The sequence below is a fragment of the Pituophis catenifer genome, unplaced genomic scaffold, assembly GCF_029215685.1.
Source record: "Pituophis catenifer annectens isolate HBS135680 unplaced genomic scaffold, rPitCat1.0.hap2 SCAF_2, whole genome shotgun sequence".
Taxonomy (NCBI): domain Eukaryota; kingdom Metazoa; phylum Chordata; class Lepidosauria; order Squamata; family Colubridae; genus Pituophis; species Pituophis catenifer.
In genome coordinates, this window is record NW_027256882.1 from 81913528 (window position 1) to 81936102 (window position 22575).

At 37.3% G+C, this 22575-nt stretch overlaps 1 protein-coding gene across 1 annotated transcript in view; it reads left to right on the plus strand.

Moving 5' to 3' along the window:
* Positions 1-22575, plus strand: part of NT5DC2 (5'-nucleotidase domain containing 2) — a 35798-nt gene that overhangs the window by 9123 nt on the left and 4100 nt on the right. Inside the window, exons 4-12 of the mRNA XM_070937041.1 lie at positions 323-378; positions 2947-3040; positions 11586-11714; positions 12395-12455; positions 13533-13635; positions 14719-14820; positions 17147-17228; positions 19815-19901; positions 22264-22404. Of these exons, the coding sequence (XP_070793142.1) occupies positions 323-378; positions 2947-3040; positions 11586-11714; positions 12395-12455; positions 13533-13635; positions 14719-14820; positions 17147-17228; positions 19815-19901; positions 22264-22404 (855 nt within the window). The remainder of the gene's footprint in view (positions 1-322; positions 379-2946; positions 3041-11585; positions 11715-12394; positions 12456-13532; positions 13636-14718; positions 14821-17146; positions 17229-19814; positions 19902-22263; positions 22405-22575) is intronic.

Here is a 22575-nt window from a genome sequence, read left to right on the forward strand (position 1 = left end):
TAGAGAGGTACATCTCTCTGTAAAAATAATAAGAGTGTAGTGCTTCTATTTGAACAAAAATTCTTCTGTCCTTTTCTTTCTTCAGTGGAAGTAGAAATAGTGTATAACTCTCTGCACAGACATAAACAACAAAAACAACAACAACAACAACAACAACAACCAAGGGGTTTCCAAAATCATATACATCCTATTTATATCTGCCAATGTAGCTTTAAATGCATTACCTTGTGAAGAATAGTTTTGTTCGTTCGTCTTGTAACATTAAATTCTTCCAGGTGAAAGTATGAAATATTTACCCAATAAATATCTACCTTTCTTTTAGAGCCTTCTGATGAAGATTGATGCTTTCCACTATGTTCAATTGGGCACTGCCTATCAGTGAGTTTAGCAAAATTGCATGCACTTTCTGGAGCTGTTGACCTTCATAGAAGCAGCTGTTCTTTATGCAACATTTAGCATAGAAATCAGAAGCAAATATGGGTCACGGGTGATGACACAGGACTGTTTACTTGCTCCAGGGAAATGTCTTGAGTTGCTGAAGTCTGAGTGTCCTGGCAAGTCTTTCTGAAATCAGCTTCAGAGGAAACCATACTGTGCCAAATTAAAGGATCAATGACTACAATGTTGGGCATATCAGAACAAATTTCACTACAAATATTAGGAGATTAATTGCTATCATATTACCACTCAGTTTGCATGGGAAATAAAACATTGTTTTTGTTATGATTCTTTGAGTCAAACATGACTCCTGGTGATGACAAGTATAAGGTGTGCAGTTTTCTTGGCAACGTTTTTTCAGAAGTAGTTTCTCAGAACCTTCTTTAAGATTCAGTTTGATTTGCTAGTCTAGGGCTGAGACTGGCCTGGAGTTATCCAGCAATTTCCATGGTTAAGGAAGGGCTAGAACTTGGGTCTCCCTGTTCCTATTCCGGTGCCTTTACTTAAACCACTGCAACAACATGGCTCTCTTAAAAAATCAAGAGTTCTATCAAAAGTATAGACGTTTTCATGATGGTGAACCTATGGTATGCGTGCCACAGGTGACACATGGAACCATATCTGTGGGCACACGAGCGTTGCCCTAGCTCAGCTCCAGTGCGCATGTGCACGCCGGGCAGCTGATTTTCAGGCCTTCTGGGCCCACCGAAAGTTGGGAAACTGGCTGTTTCCAGCCTCAGGAGGGTCTCCGAGGGGGTGGGGAAGGCCATTTTCACCTTCCCCAGGCTCCTAGAAAACCTCTGGAGCCTGGGGAGAGCGAAAAACGGGCCTACTGGGCTCACCATACCATCGCGTGACAAAAGTGGGGGAAGCACTGGTGGGTTGCATGTGCATGCACGGGGGCGGGGCTCATTGAATTATGGGTGTGGGCACACGCACGCGCAGCCCTCCCCCCGCACTCCCCCTGTTTTTGGCAGGTAACGGCAAAAAGGTTAGCCATCACTGGTATAGACCATTGAGCTTCAAAGTGAATGGTACTTTGTTTTTAAAATGTTGCTGAGGGATGTGGAAGAATTTGCAAAATTAAATCGGCTTACAGCATTGCAATCCATATCAGCTTTTACTTTGGAAATGCTATGAAAAGCAGAAGATAGATAAGGTCTAGATCAGAGTTTCTTAAAATGTCTTCCTAGGACCCTTGGGGCTGTGCCAATACCCTCCAAGAGGTCCGTGAAATCAAAATTATTTTCCAGCCTATTAAAAAATAATACAATATTGAAATCCCTTCAAACAATCATAAGAAGCAGTATGGCAGCAAAATGAATCCATCTTAATTTTTAATCCTTTAAATATTGATTATATAAATAAAAACTGTTTTGGGATCCACCATGATGTTTAAAAAATAGGAAGAGAAAAATGTTAAAGAACACTAATTAGACTAACTTTGAACAAAGGAGAAATAAAAATTCATGATTTAAGGAAGCAGGATTTGCTAATGCAGCTGCATTTGAGTAATACTCTTCTGCTTCTTCAACTAAATGTTGCCCTATTAATTTGCTTTTGTGCTTTGATTAAAAATTAACTCAGTGTAGAAAAATTAAATCCCCTTTTCTCTTACAACCTTATCATATGTAGTTCTTTGCATATTTTGGAGACATTTTCTCTATAGGCAACTTTTCTTATAATCATGGAATATTTAAATTTCTGGCTCTCTTATATTGGCTGTTTCCTTTTCTTCAGAAACTTGAGTTCAAGTAACATTAATAATATTAGAAAGTCACTTAAGACAAAGGAATAGCAATGAACTTTAAACAAAATGTTTGCCACTAGTCTTAATTAATATCTTGGTAAGAGCCAAATTATGTCAATTCACTTGCACAACTTCTCTTCAGATTCATTTGCCTATAAAGGTAAATTCTTCTCTGAATCAAACACAACATCTTGAGATTTTGTGAACCTGCATGTTTTCTTGGCAATGCCTTCTTTTGAGATGCTTTGACTGGATAACACAACTCTCTTAAAAAGCAACCCCCTTTTTAAGCTGGGTTGAAAGTGCTAGAATACGCAGAAATGGACAAATTAACAATGGAATTAAGGGACAGAGAGGAAACAGTGTATTATGAGACGTGGAACAGGTGGTATAATTGGCTTGAAAAGAAGTGTAAAATTAATGTATAGTGTATGTACAGAAAAGATAATAAATGTATAAAATGTATATTTTAGACTGTAGTAGACATGTAAATATTGTATATATTATAAAAATAAGTAACTATGAAATAAGAATGTATATGTATAAATTAATAGGCCTGTGGATAAATTGAAATTAAGAAAAAATTCTGATAACGGGAAGCTGTAATAGTGTAATTGTGATTTTAAAGGTCAAAAATGTTGAATAGAAATATTAAATTAAAAAAAAAGCAACTCCCTAAAGATTTTAGGATAATATGAGCTTAGGTGTCTACTAAGTTTTAATATTTTCTTGACTGAATTATTGTAATTTGTTTTTAGGGGGCTAAACCCAGTGCCTGATGAAGAAGTTATTGAAATGTATGGTGGAACCCAACATATCCCATTATATCAGATGAGTGATTTTTATGGCAAGGTAAAGTAAATTCACTTTACTGAGAATTTATTAGATTTAAATGAATTAAATGCTGAGAATTTAATCAGATCATCTTACGAGATCAGAAATTCAATAGGAAAAAATATTAATGATATCTTCCTCATATTGCGAAAGGCAGTACCAACGGTAGTAGTTACAAACACGTTTAACTATTTTTTTAAAAAAAAATCCGCCAAGTCAATGTTTTGAAGTTCTATCTGTTGTTTTCTTTCTAGAGTAAACAATGGTTATTAGTTCCCCACAGTTTGTACAAAGGTACATCAATAACAGTCATGTATTATTTACAGTGAATATTTTGTAACACAGACCTCAGTAAAGTGTTGTTTTTTCCTTAAATAATCCAGGCTCACAAAAGATAATTTAATTGTTGCTTCACTGTAAATATGAAAAATCTGACCTAAAAGCCCATGTTTTTGTGTTTTGTTTATTCCTTTTGAAAAGGATCGTGATTGTAGAACAGCCACATAAATGCCCTGTTGCCATCAAGCATTTAATTTAGGATTAAGTCTTTGTATTGTTTCTTCCATTGAAGATTTATAAATACAGAGAAGCCAGGTGTATGTATTGTGCACAGCTTCACTGACATCATTTTTTCTTCAGTTTTATTGTTTTATTGTTTAGGTTCATTAGCATAATGAGTGGTAGCACTACACAATAATGGGAATAAAGTAATAGTAACGGTTTTATTTATCTGCCTCATTCTATTGTGGGTTGGAAAAGTAGTTGGGAAGACAAGAAACTATGTAGAATTTATTGTCAATGGCAAAGTAACATGGTTATCTCCTCTATCTGGAATATCTTTTTTTTCTTTTTCATATAATATCAGTTTTAATTTAATATAATATAGGAAGTTTTTATTTTTACAACGAATACATCCACAATAATTTAGTTAACTCTTTCACTGGCTCATTGTTTTTTTGTTTTTAGTTCAAATGTGTAAAGTTGGACTAATGAGTTACTTTTTAGTTTCTTGCTGTTAATAAAATAACACATACTCCTGTTGCCCTTGGACTATCTTTAAGCATATGTGATCATTTGGTCTATGAACCTGAACTTGGAAATCACCCAGCATCATTAGAATTTCTCCGTATTTTAACTGGATCCACCCTTTATAAATAGCATTCTGACTTGCCAAGTTTTGGGTTGCACTGTGTATGTGATATTCTGTATACACAAAGAGAAGTCCATAGTTTAAAGAGCCATAGCTTTTCTTGTTTAATGCAAAATAAATGCTTCTGGACAGAGAGCTTATGAAGTTATAAAATATATTGTACAGCCTTCCTTCTCCCCCCCCCCCTTCCTCCTTCCTAGGTAGATAAAATAGAGGTAATCCTCCCTCTATAATCACAATCGAGCCAAAATTTCTGTTGCTAAGTAAGACAATTGTTAAGTGAATTTTACCCCATTTTCAATCAATCAGAATAGAACTGGAAGGATCCTTGGAGGTCTTCTAGTCCAACCTTCTGCTCAAGCAGAGACCCTATACCATTTCAGACAGATGGCTGTCCATTCTTTTCTTAAAAACCTCCAGTGATGAAGCACCTACAACATCTCAAGGCCAGCGGTTTTGCTGGTTAAATGTCCTCACTGTTAGGAAGTTTCTCCTTAATTACAGGTTGCTTGTCTCCTTCATTAGTTTCCATCCATTATTTCTTCTCTTGCCTTCTGGTGCTTTGGAAAATAAGTTGACTCCCTCTTCTTTGTGGCAGCCCCTCAAATACTGGAATACTGCTGTCATATCAACCCTAGTCCTTCTTTTCTCTAGACTGGCCATTCATATTTTTGTCTCCACGCTCTTAATCATCTTAGTTGTTCTTCTCTGCATTTTTTCCAAAGTCTAAACATCTTTTTTTAATGTGACTAAAACTGGATGTAGTATTCCACGTGTGGTCTTGCTAAAGATTTATAAAGCAATACTAATATTTCATGTGATTTTGATTCTATGCCTCTGTTTGTACAACCAAGGATTGTATTAGCTTTTTCGGCTGCTGCCACACACTGCTGGCTCATGTTTAAGTGATTGACCACTAGGACTCCAAGGTCCCTCACAATTACTGTTTTTGAGACAGGTTATACCTAATCTGTACTTGTACCTTTGTTTTTTTTTCCTGCATAGGTGTAAAACCTTGCTTTTATCCACATTAAATTTCATATTGTTGGATAGGACCCATTGTTCAAGTCTGTCAAGATCTTTTTGGATATTGAGCTTGTCTTCTGGGGTGTTAGCTCTTATGGTCCACTCAGTGTCATCTGCAAATTTGATGAGTTCCCCTTCTATTCCTCCATCTAGGTCATTTATTGAAGAATACTAGGCCTTGTGGTACCCCATTGTTTACTTCCCTCTATGGAGATGTAGTACCATTAAGGACTACTCATTGAGTACAGTTTGTCAGCCAGTTAAAAATCCATCTGGTGGTGATGCTGCCCATCCCCCATTTTTTTAGTTTATCAAGTATTTCATGACAATTTTAGCCATAGTTGTTAAGGGAATCACTGCAGTTAAGTTAGTAACACAGTTCTTAAATAAATCTCACTTCTCCATTGGATTTTTTTACTGAGAAGGTAGCAAAAGTGATCACATAATTCCAAGACACTGCAACCATCATACATAAATGTCAATTGCCAAGCATCCAAATTTTGATCATATCACCATAGGATGCTGCGATGGTCGTTATGTGTGAAAAAAGGCCATAAGTCACTTTTTCAGTGGTGGTGTAACTTCGGACAGTCACTAAATGAATGGTTGTATGTTGAGGACTATGTATAGTAGAAAAAATATGGAAATGTCCAAATGCAAGACAATAATCTGAAGTGCTCTTGTAAAACCCCATGAAAAAGGCAAGGTGATTACATGACAAAAGCTTTGTCAAAAAATATTTTTAATGTTTGCTTGCTCAAATATTTTATCATTACAGAATGTTAAATTGTGTGTTATAAAAGTATATAAATCATAGGACAGTATGGTATTTTATACTGATGCACTTTGTGAAAAGAATAATGGCTGCAATGTAACATTTTGTTGATTAATTTGTTTTTGCATTAAGCTGCATGAAGCACACAGATTTCTTATCTCCCTGTTTTTCTTTGGCCAGCCTCTTTGATAAGTTCAGGGATTTGCAGACAATCATAATATTTGAAAAGAAAAAGCCAAGCCAGGCTTTGATAGCTATCAGCAAAATGGATATATGGCTGCCAATGTAACTAACATTTGGCTTTCAATACAAGTGGGAAAACATGGATTTTATTTATTTATTAAATTTATATGCTGCATCTCACTGTCAAGTGACTCTGGGTGGCTCCCAGCATTGCATAAACAATAGTTAGAAACATTAAAACATTTAATATTAAAATTAAATGTTTCATGAATTCATTTATTCATTTTTATTCAATTATTAAATGAATTAAATGAATCAGGTAGATATCGGCCACCTAAATGAAAGGCAAAAAGCAGTCATGCACAAAGCTCAGGAACAAAGTCACAAACCTTTCAAAATCCAGCAAACCAAGTGACTGGTGATTGTAAAAATGTCCATATACCTCCTTCCCCCAAAGTTCAACTAACTAAGCAAATCACTGTATTAGTAATTTGAGCATTTATGCACTTTCAATATGAGTGATCCTATAGCTGGACTGATGAGGCTAGAAAAAGTATGGGGGGGGGAGAAGAAAAACAACCTAATAAAAAGTCATAAAACAAGAAACTGACATTTTTGAAAATGCCAAGTTTATTCTGAGTTCAGAAAGTTTACTGTCTCAAGATTAAAATTATAGGAATGTGGCTGGCTGACTGGGATGTTTATTTCTCAATTAGCAGCGCGCCTTTTGGCTTGGGAAAAAAATATAACAGTGATGGCATTAGTTCTTTTGTCTTGTTAATGTGCTGACTGAATGTGGGAATGAAGTAGAGAATTAGAGTTTCCCAAAGCAAGCATATTGGTTATATCAGCAGCTCAGCCTGAGAAACATAAAGCAGGATATGTGTTAAGCATGGGAAAGGCAGGGAAAAGAAGCATGGGATTTAAATCACAGAGGACATAAGAAGAAACTTGCTCTCAGTTGACTGAACAATCATCTATTTTCATTCTAGTACAGTGATGAAAAACTTTTTTGCCATCGCATGCCAAAAGCAGGGGTCACGCGGGGGGCTCGCATGCGCATGTGCCCATACCCATAATTCAATGCCCCCCACACCCTCACGCATGCGGCATGACCTCCCTGCGCTTCCTCCGCTTTTGGCACGCAACAGCAAAAAGGTTACCAGTGGGCCCGCAAGGCCCATTTTTTGCCCTCTCCAGGCTCCAGAGGTTTTCTTGGAGCCTGGGGAGGGTGAAAACGGCCTTCCCCACCCACCACGGAGGCTCTCCGGAGGCCAGAAACGGCCCGTTTCCCGACTTCCAGTGGGCCCAGAAGGCCCAAAAATCAGTTAGCCGGTGCATGCGTGCACGCTAGAGTTGAGCTAGGGCAATGCTCGCATGCCCACAGATATGACTCCCACAGGTGGCACGCGTGCCATAGGTTTGCCTTCACGGTCCTAGTATATACTAAAAATTCTTATCTAGCTGCGTTCTGGCATTTGTCTGGTAGTTTCTCTCAGTCAGCTAAAGAGCAACTCAGGTTTATTTAAACAATTGAACAGACTCTCTTGAAAATCCAGATAATTCTGGATTCTTATATCATTTCTAACTTTCTAACTAGTTGCTGTTTCAAATGCTTTATATTCTAATTTATATTTTACCATTTGGATTTTAAAATGCTTTATATTTTAATGTTTAAAAATATATTTTTTTAAATCCATTGGTCAATTTTTCTGTTAGTTGAACGGCTGATAGAAATCAGAAGGAACTGATTACCTCACCTATTCTTGTCCTTAGAAGGTGAAAAGTAAAATGCAAGGTGTTGTTTTGTTTTGTTTTTTCAAATTCTCACCGTGTTCTCTGGCCAGAACTCAAAATGCTTTAAGTTTTGTTCCACTAAAACATGGAAAAGTTGAGCTATTTTTTGCTCCATTGGAAAATAGCCAGCAGGAAAAGTTGGTGGAATATTTTGAAGGAGCTGATTTTTTCCTGCATTCCAATCTAAACATGTTTTTCATTTCTTGCACAATGTTAGTTCTAAGATCATTTAAAATTATTTTCAATAGCAAAAGGAAAAAATCCTGGGAAGATGCTTTTTTGTAGTGTAATTATTTTAAGCTTTCAACCCTGAATAAGGAAGTTGGGAACTAACATTGTAGGCATTTAAACATTTTCTACAATTTAGTAAATAATTCCCTCAACACTGTCAAACTAGTTATTAAGTCTGCATTACTATTAATCTTCTCATCATTCCTATCACTAAGGTGACCAGATTTTAACATTGGTAAAGAGGGACATTGTGGGCGTGGCTTATTTTGTGGGTGTGGCTAGCTGGTCATGTGACTGGGTGGGCGTGGCTAGCTGGTCATGTGACTGGGTGGGCGTGGCTAGCTGGTCATGTGACCGGGTGGCCATGGCTATGCGTATAGGGTAAGGTGAACAGATTTTAACATTGGTAAGAAGGACACCATTGTGGGCGTGACTTGTTGTGTGGGCGTGGCTTGGAGGCCATGTGACTGGGTGGGCGTGGCTAGCTGGTCATGTGACCGGGTGGCCATGGCTATGTGTATAGGGACTACTCAGAGGGCTGAAAAGTCATTTCTGACAGGTCCTCATACTTTTGACTGGTCCTCACACTTATGACCATCCTCATATTTATGCCCATGCAGCATTCTTAACAACCATGTCACTCATTTCACAACTGCTTCTCTTCACCATGATGATAAGATAGGGCAAAAATGTAAAATGTGAGGACAGTCGTAAGTTCGAGGACTGGTCAAAAGTGTGAGGACCAGTCAAAAATAACTTTTTCAGCCCTCTGAGTAGTCCATATGCACAAAAGGACTAACCAGAGGGCTGAAAAAAGTCATTTCTGACAGGTCCTCGCACTTTTGACTGGTCCTCACACTTATGACCATCCTCACATTTATGCCCGTGCAGCATTCTTAACAACCATGTCACTCATTTCACAACTGCTTCTCTTCACCATGATGACAAGATAGGGCAAAAATGTAAAATGTGAGGACAGTCATAAGTTCGAGGACTGGTCAAAAGTGTGAGGACCAGTCAAAAATAACTTTTTCAGCCCTCTGAGTAGTCCATATGCATTAAAGGATACAGCAATAGAGAGGGATGAAGGAATGGAAATTAGAGTAGGAGTGAGGGTAAGAGAGGGAGGAAGAGAGGAGGAGAAGGAGAAAGGAAGAGGAAGTAGGGAGGAGAAAAAGAGGGTGGGGGGAAGAGAAAGTAAGAAGGAAAGAAAAGAGAGTGGTGGTAGGTTTGAGGAGAAAGATTGCTGTACAATAAAAAAGATGAAAGGGAAGAAAGCCAACCCCAAGCAAATATAAAGATATTAAGATTAAGAATGAATTGTTAAACTTTAAAGAATAAAAGAGAACAAATATGAATAAATAGCAATAATTAGAATTTAGAAACACACATACAAACATGCAATGTATTTTCTTTGAACAGAATATTTGGCTGGTTCACAAATTTAAACAGCGTTTAGTCATTTCAATTAAATTTACAATTTCTATATTTCCTTTTTGCCATATTTATTCCTCATCTATTTTTTTAAAAAAACAATATTACCCTTCATCCTCATCTCTAATCTTAATCAAATTCAATTTTTCTCTTCTATTCTATATTATACCCCTTCCCATTGTCATCTATTTTTATATCCATCCTCACATTGGTTAATTATGTAATTATGTAATACAGTTGTTTAATACAAATTCAACATTTTAATATAAATCAATTAGTTATATAACTATTTTTTTTGTATATTAATCAATATGAACATGAATATTCCAATTATTTCCATGCAATCCAATTTCTTACAAATCAATTAATTATATTTACCAATAATAATAAACCAAATAATTTCCCCCATATATTCCTCCAAACCACAACTTAACCATTTCTGCTTTCAACACAATATACAATTATTAATAGTATCTCAATTATTACAATTCCCTAGTTAAATAGAGCTTTTTTTCTTTTGTGTTTTAAAATCTTGAACTCCTCTTTTGCCCAAAATTTCCCATTGTTTGCAGTTTTGTACCTACCTTTTTTGGTGAGGAAAAAGAAAAAGAAAAAGAAAAAGAAAAAGAAAGAAATCTCTCTCTGCCTCATTTTGTCACGTTGCAGGTTTAGTTTCGCTTTCGCCTTTGTTTTCAGTATGGGGGGGGAAATCTGCTCCAGGAACTTTTTGCAGCTTTTTGCAGCTAATTAACCTAGCGGAAGCTGTTAACAGGGGCTGTTTTTTCTATTTTTGCAGGCATGGGTCTATTCATTTTTTTTTTTAACACTGATCAGCTGTAGGTCGGCCCTTTGAAGCCCCGCGGCAAGAGTTTAAAGAGTTTTTTTTTCCCTCTAGCCATCAGCGGGGATTCAGGAGGCAGAATGAAAAATCGGGACTTTTTTAAAACGCCGCGGGACGCGGGACAAATTGCTCAAAAGCGGGACTGTCCCGCCAAAAGCGGGACGTCTGGTCACCTTACCTATCACCCATCTCCCACTTATGACTGTATGACTGTAACCTTGTTGCTGGTATCCTTATGATTTATATTGACTGTTTACCTATGACTATCATTAAGTGTTGTACCTTATAATTCTTGACGAATGTATCTTTTCTTTTATGTACACCGAGAGCGTATGCACCAAGACAAATTCCTTGTGTGTCCAATCACACTTGGCCAATAAAGAATTCTATTCTATTCTAAAGAGTTTTCTGGATATGTATAATATTATAATGTTTCATAATTATTGGTTAATTTACTTCAGAAAGGGCTATAATGCATTAGACATGCATATTATGGCATTAAAATTATTTATTGCTGGAACATATGCAAAAAGCAGTGCAAATAACCCTAATAACCAAAATTTGCTGCATCCAAAATTAGCTTTGGAGTTTGGAGTTAAATGACAGGGAACATAGTTTAATCTTCTAAACCCTTAATGAATGAGCTTTCTGGGCAATTAATTTATGGAACTTGTAATAGTTTCTTCTTTATGCTATTCATGTATGCAGTTGGCTATTTCTAATTATTATTATTCCCAAATATAAAAAGATGAACTAACAGTTTAAAGCAGACAGAAATCACATATTCTTTAGATCAGCCCTTAGTTTTGCTGGAAGAAAAAATAGCTTTGAAAGTATTTTATATTTCTAATAGAAAAATGTGTGTCAAGTTTCCAGTATTGTATAATCAAAAACATCTCATTCTTGTGTTATCTAATCCATTCTGTTTATGAATGGAATGCTGCAGGGGCTGATTCTACATAAATAACAAAGCCAAGAATATCTTTTGCTCTGCTGTAAAAAAACAATGTGGTATTTATACATTAATTTTACAAGGGAGAGCATTTATCTTTAATAACATCACATTTTGTTGTCTACAATTCAACATCTTTTTTTAATAATAATAATATTTTGTTTTTCTGAGTAGGGTCCATCGATTAAACAATTTATGGACATTTTCTCTCTTCCTGAAATGACCCTACTTTCATCAGTGACTGACTATTTCATGACTCATAATATTGAGTATGACCAAGTTCATCTTTTCAAGGACATAAGTGTAAGTATAATTCTTCTAGAACAGGGGTGTCAAACTCAAGGCATTTTTGGCGTTTTTGCTGGCTGAGGGTTTCAGGAGGCCATTGCAGCTGAAAACGGAGCTCGGGAGCCCGTTTCGCTGACAGAGTGCTTGGTCTGCCACAGGTGCCCCCCGACACGAGTGCCATTGAGCTGGCCACACCCACCCCAGCTCCCCAAGGTCAAACTCAACCCTGATGCGGCCCTCAATGAGATCGAGTTTGACACCCCTGTTCTAATACATAACAGATGAAAAAATAATAATGAATTAATATTGTTTGTTCAAATACATGTCAGAAGCATCAAGGTGCTTCTGGGCTGAAAGGATTAGCTGGTGACTTCACCGTTGCCTGGGGGATGCCCTATTGGGGACCCCTTTCATGTCCCCATTAAGGTGCCCACTTAAGTGGTGCCTACCTTTGTGGTTCAATGTTTTCAAACTGCTGGCCAGCAGGAGCTGGAGCGAATGACGAGATCTAACCCCATCACACAGTAGCACTCGGGTCTCAAACATGGACTTGCTGATCATGAACCCAGCATTCTAACTACATAGCCCCCGCGGTCGCTAATAAATATTGTTTAGACTGATCTTTTTGGTAGCTTTATAACAACGCATAACAGCAGGTTTTACAACTAGCACCTAATTTCTCTTTCCAATTTTAGGATGCCATAAAAGATGTCCATGTGAAAGGAATGATGTACAAATGGATTGAAAAGGATATGGGTCAGTGAAGGCCAATCTTTTAATTGTGAATAATAATGAGTACCACATGTAATGGTTTTAGATCAGGGTAGTGAAACTTTATGCAGATTATCTTGCAGCTAATAAGCCAAATCTGTTTTCCACCAAGAGGTAGAACCAAAACAACCAACTTTTTTTCTGCACCTTGTGTATATTTATTAGTATTCATAGTTGTGATCACAAAGATGTTTCTATGTAACTGTTTGATTTGTTAATGTCTTTACAGAAAGAGTTAGGTAAGCGAGAGAAAGAAGAGGTTTCTTTTCTCCCTAACCGAACTACTGTAACACTGCAATCTATGTATCTATGTAAAAAATCTTCATCCAATAACTACGCGGGTAATATTTTTAACCATAGTTGGTTTAGACATTGAAGATTAGAAAGGCCCTGCACCAGTGGTGGGTTTCAACCGGTGTTACCACCAGTTCGCTTCGCGCATGCACTTTCCATGTGCAAACTTGCACTCTGCGCAAGCACATTGCATTTCAGAACAGCTGAGGTGCAGCAATCCACTCTGCAGCACCTATTAGCTGGGCTAAAAATGAACAAACAAAGGTAGGTATAGCGAAGGGGCAGGCGGGAGGGCCCATCTGACAGTCAGAACACCTCACCATTGCGGCAACCGGCTCACCCAAACGGGGCTAACCGGTAGCAACCCACCACTGCCCTGCACCCAATGGATCCCTTCCTGTGCTTCAGTACAGATGTGAGCAATCAAATCTAGTTCAAGAGATGGATTGCCTGATGCCACATGCAATAATTTAGCATCTGAGTTATGTCCGTTACTGAAATTTCATTCTTACACTGCCCACAATTATTTTACATCACCTAATTGTCACTTTCTGCTTGGCAAAAGAAATGTGAGTTGAGAACAGAGATTTAGAGAAAGGAAGAACTCTTGGGCCTGTCATTCTTTCCTTCTTTGGAGAACTCCCATACTTTCTGTAGATGGATTACCAGTATTTCATTATCACCAGGTGAAATGTAACTAAATTGTATCTTTTACCATTATAATATTCAAATGCTTATAGTATGCTTAGCTTCACCTGTTTCTTGCAGAGAAATATATTCTTCATGGAGATGAAATATACGCTGTCTTAAATAGACTGGTTAACAACAACAAAAAACTCTTTCTCATCACAAACAGTCCTTTTAGTTTTGTGTAAGTATTAACCTGCATGATTCATCTTGATGAAATGATCAGTCATGCACAGACATAAAGAGAGAAATATGAGGACTGAAAATGTTCAGTGAAGATAGTTTATCTTAATAGCATCATACGATTCAGTGACCATTAATACTTTTACACTTTCTCATACAAGCCTGTCTTAAAATCTAATTCCCACAATTGTAAAGATGTACTTTTAAAAATGGTAAAGTTGAATCCTTTACTTTTCAAACATTCAACATTATAGCACACTAAGGCCAGTGTGCTATAATGTTAGAAGGTCTCTATATGTTTTTCATATCTCAGCCTTCCCTCTCTCTAATTAAAGTTTCATATTAAAAAAAAAAAATCTGGAGAGAGCTAGTAGTGTTCTAGGAAATTTTTAGGTCTCTAATATTCTGTAATACCTAAAATCCTACTTCTCATAAAATGATACGGTCTCACATTCTTAGAGGTTTTGGAACAATTGTAAAAAAATGAGAAATATAAAACATTAATGTTGTTCTTAGTAAATGTTATGGGAGTGTTTAGAGACATAAAAACCATTCTTTAAAACTCCAAACAACTCCCAAACATGCCTCAAATCAAAGGCGGTATTTGTTCAGTGCCTGCACTCCTTAGTTGTCTATAATCCTACAAATTGGTTCCTTAAGTAATCCCTATAAGAGTCTCAGTATTGTTGATGGCCATTATATACATAATGTTTCTAACAGTGGGATTGATAGCAAATCCTGGCTGCATTGGCCAAATCCACTCATTTTCTAATCCTAGAAAAAGAAGAAGGCTTTGAACTTTGCCTAAGAAACTTCTGGGAACAAGGCTTGCTCTTTCCAAATGCTTATAAAGTTAAGCATTACCCGGGAGCCAAGATGCCATTCTCCGCTAATTCCCAAATTGATGAAAAGCCACATATTCTTACCAGCTAACAAAGCTAGTTAGGAACTGTGCTGCTTGCTTTGTGTACTAAATGACACATAATCAGAAATACTGCATGAAGGAACTCTGAGAATAGCTACTGTTTTGCTTAAGAAAGTGAACAGTGAATTTACTTACATTTCCCCCCTGTTTTGCCTATAGCGATAAAGGGATGAAGTACATGGTTGGCAAAAATTGGCAGGACCTTTTTGACATGGTCATTGTGCAAGCAGACAAGCCCAGTTTCTTTACCGATAAGCGAAAGTAAGTATATTGGTTGTATTATGTTTTCTGCCATTAATAATTAGCTGCCTCTAAAGCAGAACAGGTCCCAAAATGTACCATATCATGATGCCATGCCGTGGATATTATCCTAGCATCTTGTGGCAGGGAGGAATTAATTTTGCAAGTGATAGGATTTTAAGGAATAGATGCCAAGTTATTCTGTACAATTAAAGTCTTGCCAGGTCAGCTCACACTTTTAAAACTGTCTTCCAGATTGTGTGTAAACATATTAAATTGTTTCCCTCTCATGAGAAGAATGTTGAGGCCTTTTTTTTTTTCTTTTTATGATGCTTTAATCCTTCGTTTTGGGGTGAAGTCAGGGCAACTGAGTGGAGCTGAACATTTATTGACCTAAGCCTTTCCTGATAACCTACACAGAGTTCACAGCAGATATTTTCTCTTTGTACCCCAATGAGAAACATCTATTTTAGGATTGAACTCTCAACCTTCTGAGTGGGAGGCACATGTCTTCACCTCTAGGCCACTGTGCAACTGATGTTGAGGCTTTATTACCCTGTATAATGATAGACACTGAACAGAAAAATTTATCCGCAGAAAATTCAAGCTATTCTGGTTATCATTCGTGTGTCTGCTTATTCTTTCTTTTGGGCTGGATGGGTGTGTGTGCATGTATGTGAATATGAGCGTGCGTGCATGCGTGTAGTGTAGTGTCACGTATGTAGTGTCTGAAGTGTGAAATTTCACAAAATATTGCTTTGAATGTGGAACTGCTATTTTGAGCACAAGTAAGCCATTTGCTCCAGAGGGAAAGTGTTTCAAGCCTCAAAGAAAACAGTTCTGAGTTCAAGATTATATTGTTTGGAGCTTGATCTATTTCCAAAATGTTTAAAGCAGCTTGTTTTACACTTGATTCCCTCCCCTGCTGGCGGGCCTGCGGGGAAGGGCCTTCTCTGTGGCTGCCCCAGCTCCCTGGAACCAGTTGCCTCCTGAGGTCTGGACCACCCCCACCCTATTGGCCTTCCGAAAAGTGGTGAAGACCTGGCTTTTCCGGCAGGCCTGGGGCTGTTGATCTCGCTGTTGTGATCTTGTGAGATCCGGCCATGAATGGTGTGAATGGGTTTTAATGTTTTAATTTTTAAATGTTTTTATAATGGGTTTTTAAAAAAAATGCATTGTAAGCCGCCCTGAGTCTTCGAAGAAAGGCGGCATATAAATTGAATTAATAAATAAATAAATAATAAAATTCCATTTTGTGAAATTTCATGTTTGAAACAAAGTATTATGACATTAATTAAACTAGGAGTAGACTGTCTTTTGGTGTCCCAGGACCATATTTAATCACTTGCAAAACTGGAAGGTTGCAGCAATGGGATGAAAACATACATTGGATACAACTCTTTATTATATCATCAGACCTGGTATTCTTAGGTTTCTTTGGGGTTATTTTTGTTTGTTTGTTTTTTCTGAGTTCTGTGTGGTAAAGTTGTTTCTTCTTTTTCTGGGTAACAATTTAGGTTTAGGCTTACCCTGTTTGTGGGTTTCCTGTTTCAAAATAGTTGGAAATAAATCTTCACAGTGCAAGTTAGGGCAGTGTTTCTCAATCTCATCAGATGTAAAATGAAATCTGGGAGTTGAAGGCCACACATCCTAAAGTCTCTGAAATATTGGTTTGGGACAAGCACCAAAGTTAGAATATGGGAGAATAAGATAAGTATAACAATATATGCATGAGCCTCAGCTTTCCTAATTTGCTTTAATTAACACATTTTTCAGTAAATTTGGTTTACGTGATAATAATCTCAGTGCGGATAGTCCTCAAGATACGACCAAAATTGAGCCCAAAATTTGTTAAGTGGGTTTGCCCCACTTTACGACTTTTCTTGCCAGAGTTGTTAAGTGAATCACTGCAGTTGTTAAGTTAGTAATACGGTTGTTAAGTGAATCTGGATTCCCCATTGACTTTGCTTGTCAGAAGGTCGCAAAAGCTGATCACATGACTGTGGGACACTGCAACGGTCATAAATATGAACCACTTGCCAAGCATCTGAATTTTGATCATGTGACCATGGGGATGCTACAGCGGTCGTAAGTGTGAAAAACGGTCATACGTCACATTTTTCAGTGCTGTTGTAACTTTCAGCGGTCACTAAATGAACTGTTGTAAGTTGAGGACTGCCTGTAAAGCCTTTCCATTTTATTTCATCTATGTATTACTTTTTATTTATGTATTAATTTTAGCAACTAAAGTAATGCACTTGAAATTCTTTTCATTTGCAGTTTAAAAGGTTTTCTTGTAGCATTTTTGTAATGAAGCCTATAACTTCAATGTTTTGATTTTTTGAAGACCTTTCAGAAAAATGGATGAAGAAGGTTCTCTTCACTGGGACAAAATAAACAAACTGGAAAAGGGGAAAATCTATAAACAGGTAAATTACTTAGTTATTTGTCTTTACTTCATGGGGTATTTAATAAATATTGACTTTCTGGAGTTCACTTCAAATATGAGGATAACCATGAAAAATAATCTTTGTTACTTTCCTTTCTAATAGCTTAATTTTCTATTCTATTCATGTATTCTTTCTTTTAAATTGCTAGCATCTCCCGATGTTGAAATTGAACATCTGAGATAATTATATGACAAAAGTTAAATAATGTGTAGTCTGTGCTGGACAATTAACTGTTCTTCTAATTCATGTCCACACTCTTTATTTTAAGATTATTCAGTCTCCATTGTTTTCCCTCAAAAACAATGTTTTTTAATGTTTTCTTTGTAGGCTTAATAGTCAGTTTCCTATTTTCTTTCCTCCAGGAATTAGTATAATCCTCAGAAGGGGGTGAGAAGATTGTTATTACTTGGAAGATGATAATGAAAATTTGCTAGTAATAGACTTTCAGAACTTCAGGACTTATTTTGAACTAGAACCAGGGGTGCTATTCAGCAGGTTCTGACAGGTTCTGGAGAACTGGTAGCGGAAATCTTGAGTAGTTCGGAGAACCGGCAAATACTACCTCTGGCTGGCCCCAGAGTGGGTGGGAATGGGGATTTTGCAGTATCCTTCCCATGCCACGCCCACCAAGCCACGCCCACAGAACCAGTAGTAAAAAAAAAATGAATTCCACCACTGACTAGAACACTAATTTAAACCAAACCCTGGGAACATTTTATTGCTGAAGCAATATAATTTGGGGCATTGTGATTTCATGCTAATTGAACAAGGGTTTGAATCTTGATTTTATTCAGCCAGCAAGAGTCACTCGCATTAATAGAGACATGCTCAGAATTTTCCATCAACAGGAGCTCTGTCCAAACTTCCATTATAGACCTCTCTTTGATCCTTGTAGAGAGTCATCAGTCCTGAAGTCGGTTTGCACAGCATGGGATTCAAGGAGTGTTAATTAAAAAGTTGCCTTCTTTGCCTTCTGTTAGTGGAATCTCATTGAATCAGAAGCCTTCCATGGCTGGAAGAAGACCTCCTTTCCATGGGAATCTTGTATGGGATCCAGGCCAATGACTGAAGCATTATTCAGATATATAATGAAGGCAAAATATGACAAAATGACGTATTTGCAAATGGGAACCCTCTGGGAATGAGGCTGGGAAACTAGAAACTACTTTATGAATTCATACCATATGTGATCTTATACATGAGCAGAAGATTTTCAGTTTGGAAATTATTTTGGCCTGGAGCTTTATAAGAGACTGTGATGTGGAAGTCAACAAATTAGCATTTTCAGATCACTGGGACAGTGGGTAAATGATAGTTTCGTCTGGTTAACATTTCCACTGAAATTGGCATAATTGGTTCTCTGTTTTGTATCAAGCATGAAAATGTCTTTTGATTAGTGTTAAACAGAGACAGAGAGCTTCAAAGCATGACCATGATAGTTTCAGGCCTATGTTGAATGTGATGAATGTGTTATGTCAATAATAATAAAAGAGACAGCTTGACTTGGTCTCCCATTTTTAATACCTAGTAGAGGGAGATTCTAAAGAGGGATGCGGTGGCTCAGTGGCTAAGATGCTGAACTTGTCGTTCGAAAGGTCGGCAGTTCAGCTGTTCGAATCCCTAGTGCCGCGTAACAGGGTGAGCTCCCATTACTTGTCCCAGCTTCTGCCAACCTAGCAGTTTGAAAGCACATAAAAAATGCAAGTAGAAAAATAGGGACCACTTTTGGTGGGAAGGTAACTGTGTTCTGTGCACCTTTGGCATTTAGTCATGCCGGCCACATGACCACGGAGATGTCTTCTGGCAGGGCTGGCTCTTCAGCTTTGAAACTGAGATGAGCACCACCTACTAGAGTCGGGAACAACTAGCACATATGTGCAAGGAGAACCTTTACCTTTACTTTTACTAGAAGGAGAATATAGTGTTCACAGAAAGGTTGAACTATGAAATAATGGATCTGCAGCAATCCTTATCAAAAAAAATGTGTATCTTGCTTTGAAAATCCTTGCTTTGAGGTATGAAATATTACAACAGGACCTAGATTTGGTATATCAAGTTTAAAATAATACTTCAGCACAAATTCGGTAGGTAACAAACTATCACAGTTGTTCAGTTTACTTAGTGAAGCAGTGGCTTAATTTACTGCCACTAGATGTCTAAAACAATTTATTGCGGCTATAATGGGAAAAGTTTTCCCATTATAGCCGCAATAAATTGTTTTAGACATCTAATAGTGTGTATTTGTGTGTATGTGTAAGAAAAAAAAATACAGCAAGCTAATCATTAAAAGAAATGATAGGATTATAAACTTGATTTTAAGGAATTCCCATTTTCTCTAATTTGATTCAAGTTCCCGTGAGAACTCCTTAAGCCTCTGTCTCTAGCCATTTTTAAATAAGCAGCTCATGATGAAGAAATATTTTTCCTTTGCTCTGTAGAAAAATCAAAGTGCTAAGAGATGTATTTTCTTGACCTTTTCAAGCCGAGCATGCAATGTTTTCCTTTGCTGTAAAGGAACGGGATATTTGGTTTATTCTCACTTTCTTTCTTTTTTCTACATTTCAGGGCAATCTGTTTGATTTTCTGCGGCTAACAGGCTGGCGTGGGTCCAAGGTCCTTTATTTTGGTGACCATTTGTACAGTGACCTTGCAGTAAGTGCTGCAAAACTTTTTTTTTTGCATCAGCCGACGTCAGTGTCACTTAATGTTCTGTGTCTGCTATGGAGACACAAAGGGTTTGTTTTGTTTAATTCACTGATTGAATTAATCAGTGTTGTTTATCAAGATATAGAATGGAAAATATCCAGATCTTAGAGCTTGTGATTTTGAAGTATTCATAACCCGTTAAATTATATTACACAGTTCCTTTTTTAACCAAGTTTAAAATAGAGTTTAAAAGATTCATTTCTCTAGGTTGTATTCTTTTGAATACCTTTTCTATCCTAAACACATATGTACAGGAACATCTTTTTAAAAAATAATAATTCCTTTTTTTCCTTAACTTGTATGTAACAACTTTCTTATTTTAAAATCAAAATTGTGTTGTCTGTCTATCATCTATCTACATCTATATATTTCTCTCTCTCTCTCTCCCTCTCTCTCTCTCTCTCTCTCTCTCTCTCTCCCTCCATCCATCCATCCATCCATCCATCCATCCATCCATCCATCTATCTATCTATCTATCTATCTATCTATCTATCTATCTATCTATCTATCTATCTAATCTATCCTCCATTTTATCTGAGAAGACAAACATTTCTGCCCCAATTAATCCTCTACCAGGATTCATCCTCATATGTAAATGGAATGTTGATTTATAGACATTTCAGCGCACAATGTAGAAATGAAATATTTTGTTGTGATGTCCAACTCTCATCTCTTATGACAGCAATGCTACATCATTCCTTATTGCCATATTTAGTTTGGGGAGGTAGGGTGGGGGCATGAAAATGAAGGATGCTGCAGCTAAAAAAGAAAAATGGAAGAAGCCATATGCATCAGCAGTTCACCATGAATTTTGAAACTAAAGGTTCACAGTTTTGAAGATACAGTATCTTTTCAAACTGAGGGGAGTGTGGATCTGTGCTGCAGGGATTGCTTGTTATGTGATGCCCGTAGCTGGGCTTGTTCAATCAGAAATGAGTTCCACTGGATTCAGTGAGTCTTGATCTTTTGTAAACTTGCACCTTGCTGAACCATACAGAACCACGATTACTGGACCATACACACAGGTCTGAAGGGTTCCAGCCTCTGCTTGACATTTCAGGTTGCTGTGTTTATGTCCTGTGGGTGGCTTCCATAGCTATCTGCACACCCTTCTTGGGACTTATGCCACTATTATGAAATCTCTTCAGAGTACTGCTTTATTTAATTTTTATTCAATGATAACATTGGCTTCTTTGTTAGAGTATCTGGTGTCATAATTTTAGACGTGTATTGTGTTTTATGGAAACCACCTTGATATTTCATTTGGATATTTTTTCTAATCACATAAGAAAGAAAACAGGCCTTGGGATGTCACCCACTTGAAATATTGGGCTAGACAAGATCTGTTTGAGTGCAGGCAACTTTTCTGCAAATGTGTGTCATAATTGTGCCTGGTTAATTAATTTTCTTTTGATGCTGTTTTATAAATAGTCTACCAATATCAGGCATTTTTACAGAACATTCTGTTAATACTATTAAGCTAAAACCACCCTTCAGCCATTTGTTGTTGTTGTTGTTGTTGTTGTTGTTAAGTATCCCAAAGGTGCTTTTTTCTTCAAGAGGCAACTGGACTTTTTGGTTTTTCTTTGAAGACGTTTCACTTCTCATCCAAGAAGCTTCTTCAGCTTCTCATCCAAGAAGTGATATGTCTTCAAAGAAAATCCAGGAAGTCCAGTTGAAGTCTTGAAGAAAAAAGCACCTTTAGGACAACCCTGACCTGGATGACTGAGAATCTCCATAGACATTTGCTGTTAAGTACTCAAATTCTCAAAGGAGTTCTCAAGGAATAGTGGTTTTTAAACATTCTACATTATTAGGGGTTTTTCTCTTTATGAAAATGTAAGGGAGAGAAAGGATTAAATGAAAAAGGGGGAGGCATCTCATTTTTGCAATTCTTGAGGAATAGATTAATTGTTTGGGGGATTATTTTTTAGTATCAGGGCCAATGCATTCCTATCCTGGAGGGTCATTCCAAGTTCAAAATCCAAAACTGCCATATGATTATCATACTTAATGAGGCTAGTAACTTAGACAAAAACCCATAGATTTATAAGATGTATAGATTTATAAATAGTTCTCTTTCTGATTGCGTTGGACACAGAAAGAAATGCCCCAAATAAGCAGGCAGGGCTATTTTTGTAAACTGGATGAAAAATGTGTCTTTTCCCCCTCCCTTTATGATCTTGATGTGCCTCATTCTGCAAGAAAAGTGATGTAAGTGAACTATTGAAGGCTTTTTCTGTAAGGCTGAATCACAGGATCCTAAGTCAGTAAGTCACTCCACTGCCTTTCTCACCTTCTGTTTAAGGACCTCATGCTACGTCATGGTTGGAGGACAGGTGCCATAGTTCCAGAATTAGAAACAGAAATACGAATCATCAATACAGAACAATATATGCACTCTTTGACCTGGCAGCAAGCTCTTACAGGACTTCTGGAGAGAATGCAGGTAAAATAGACTGGGCTAGAGTAAGTAGTACTTGGGCACAGGGGTGGGTTCTACTTACCTTTACTACCAGTTTGTAATGGGGCCAGCCGCACACACACGCTTTGCTCGCTCGCTCTTCTGCACATGCCCAGAAGCATTTTGATGACATCAGGGTCTGTGGGCGGAGCCTCC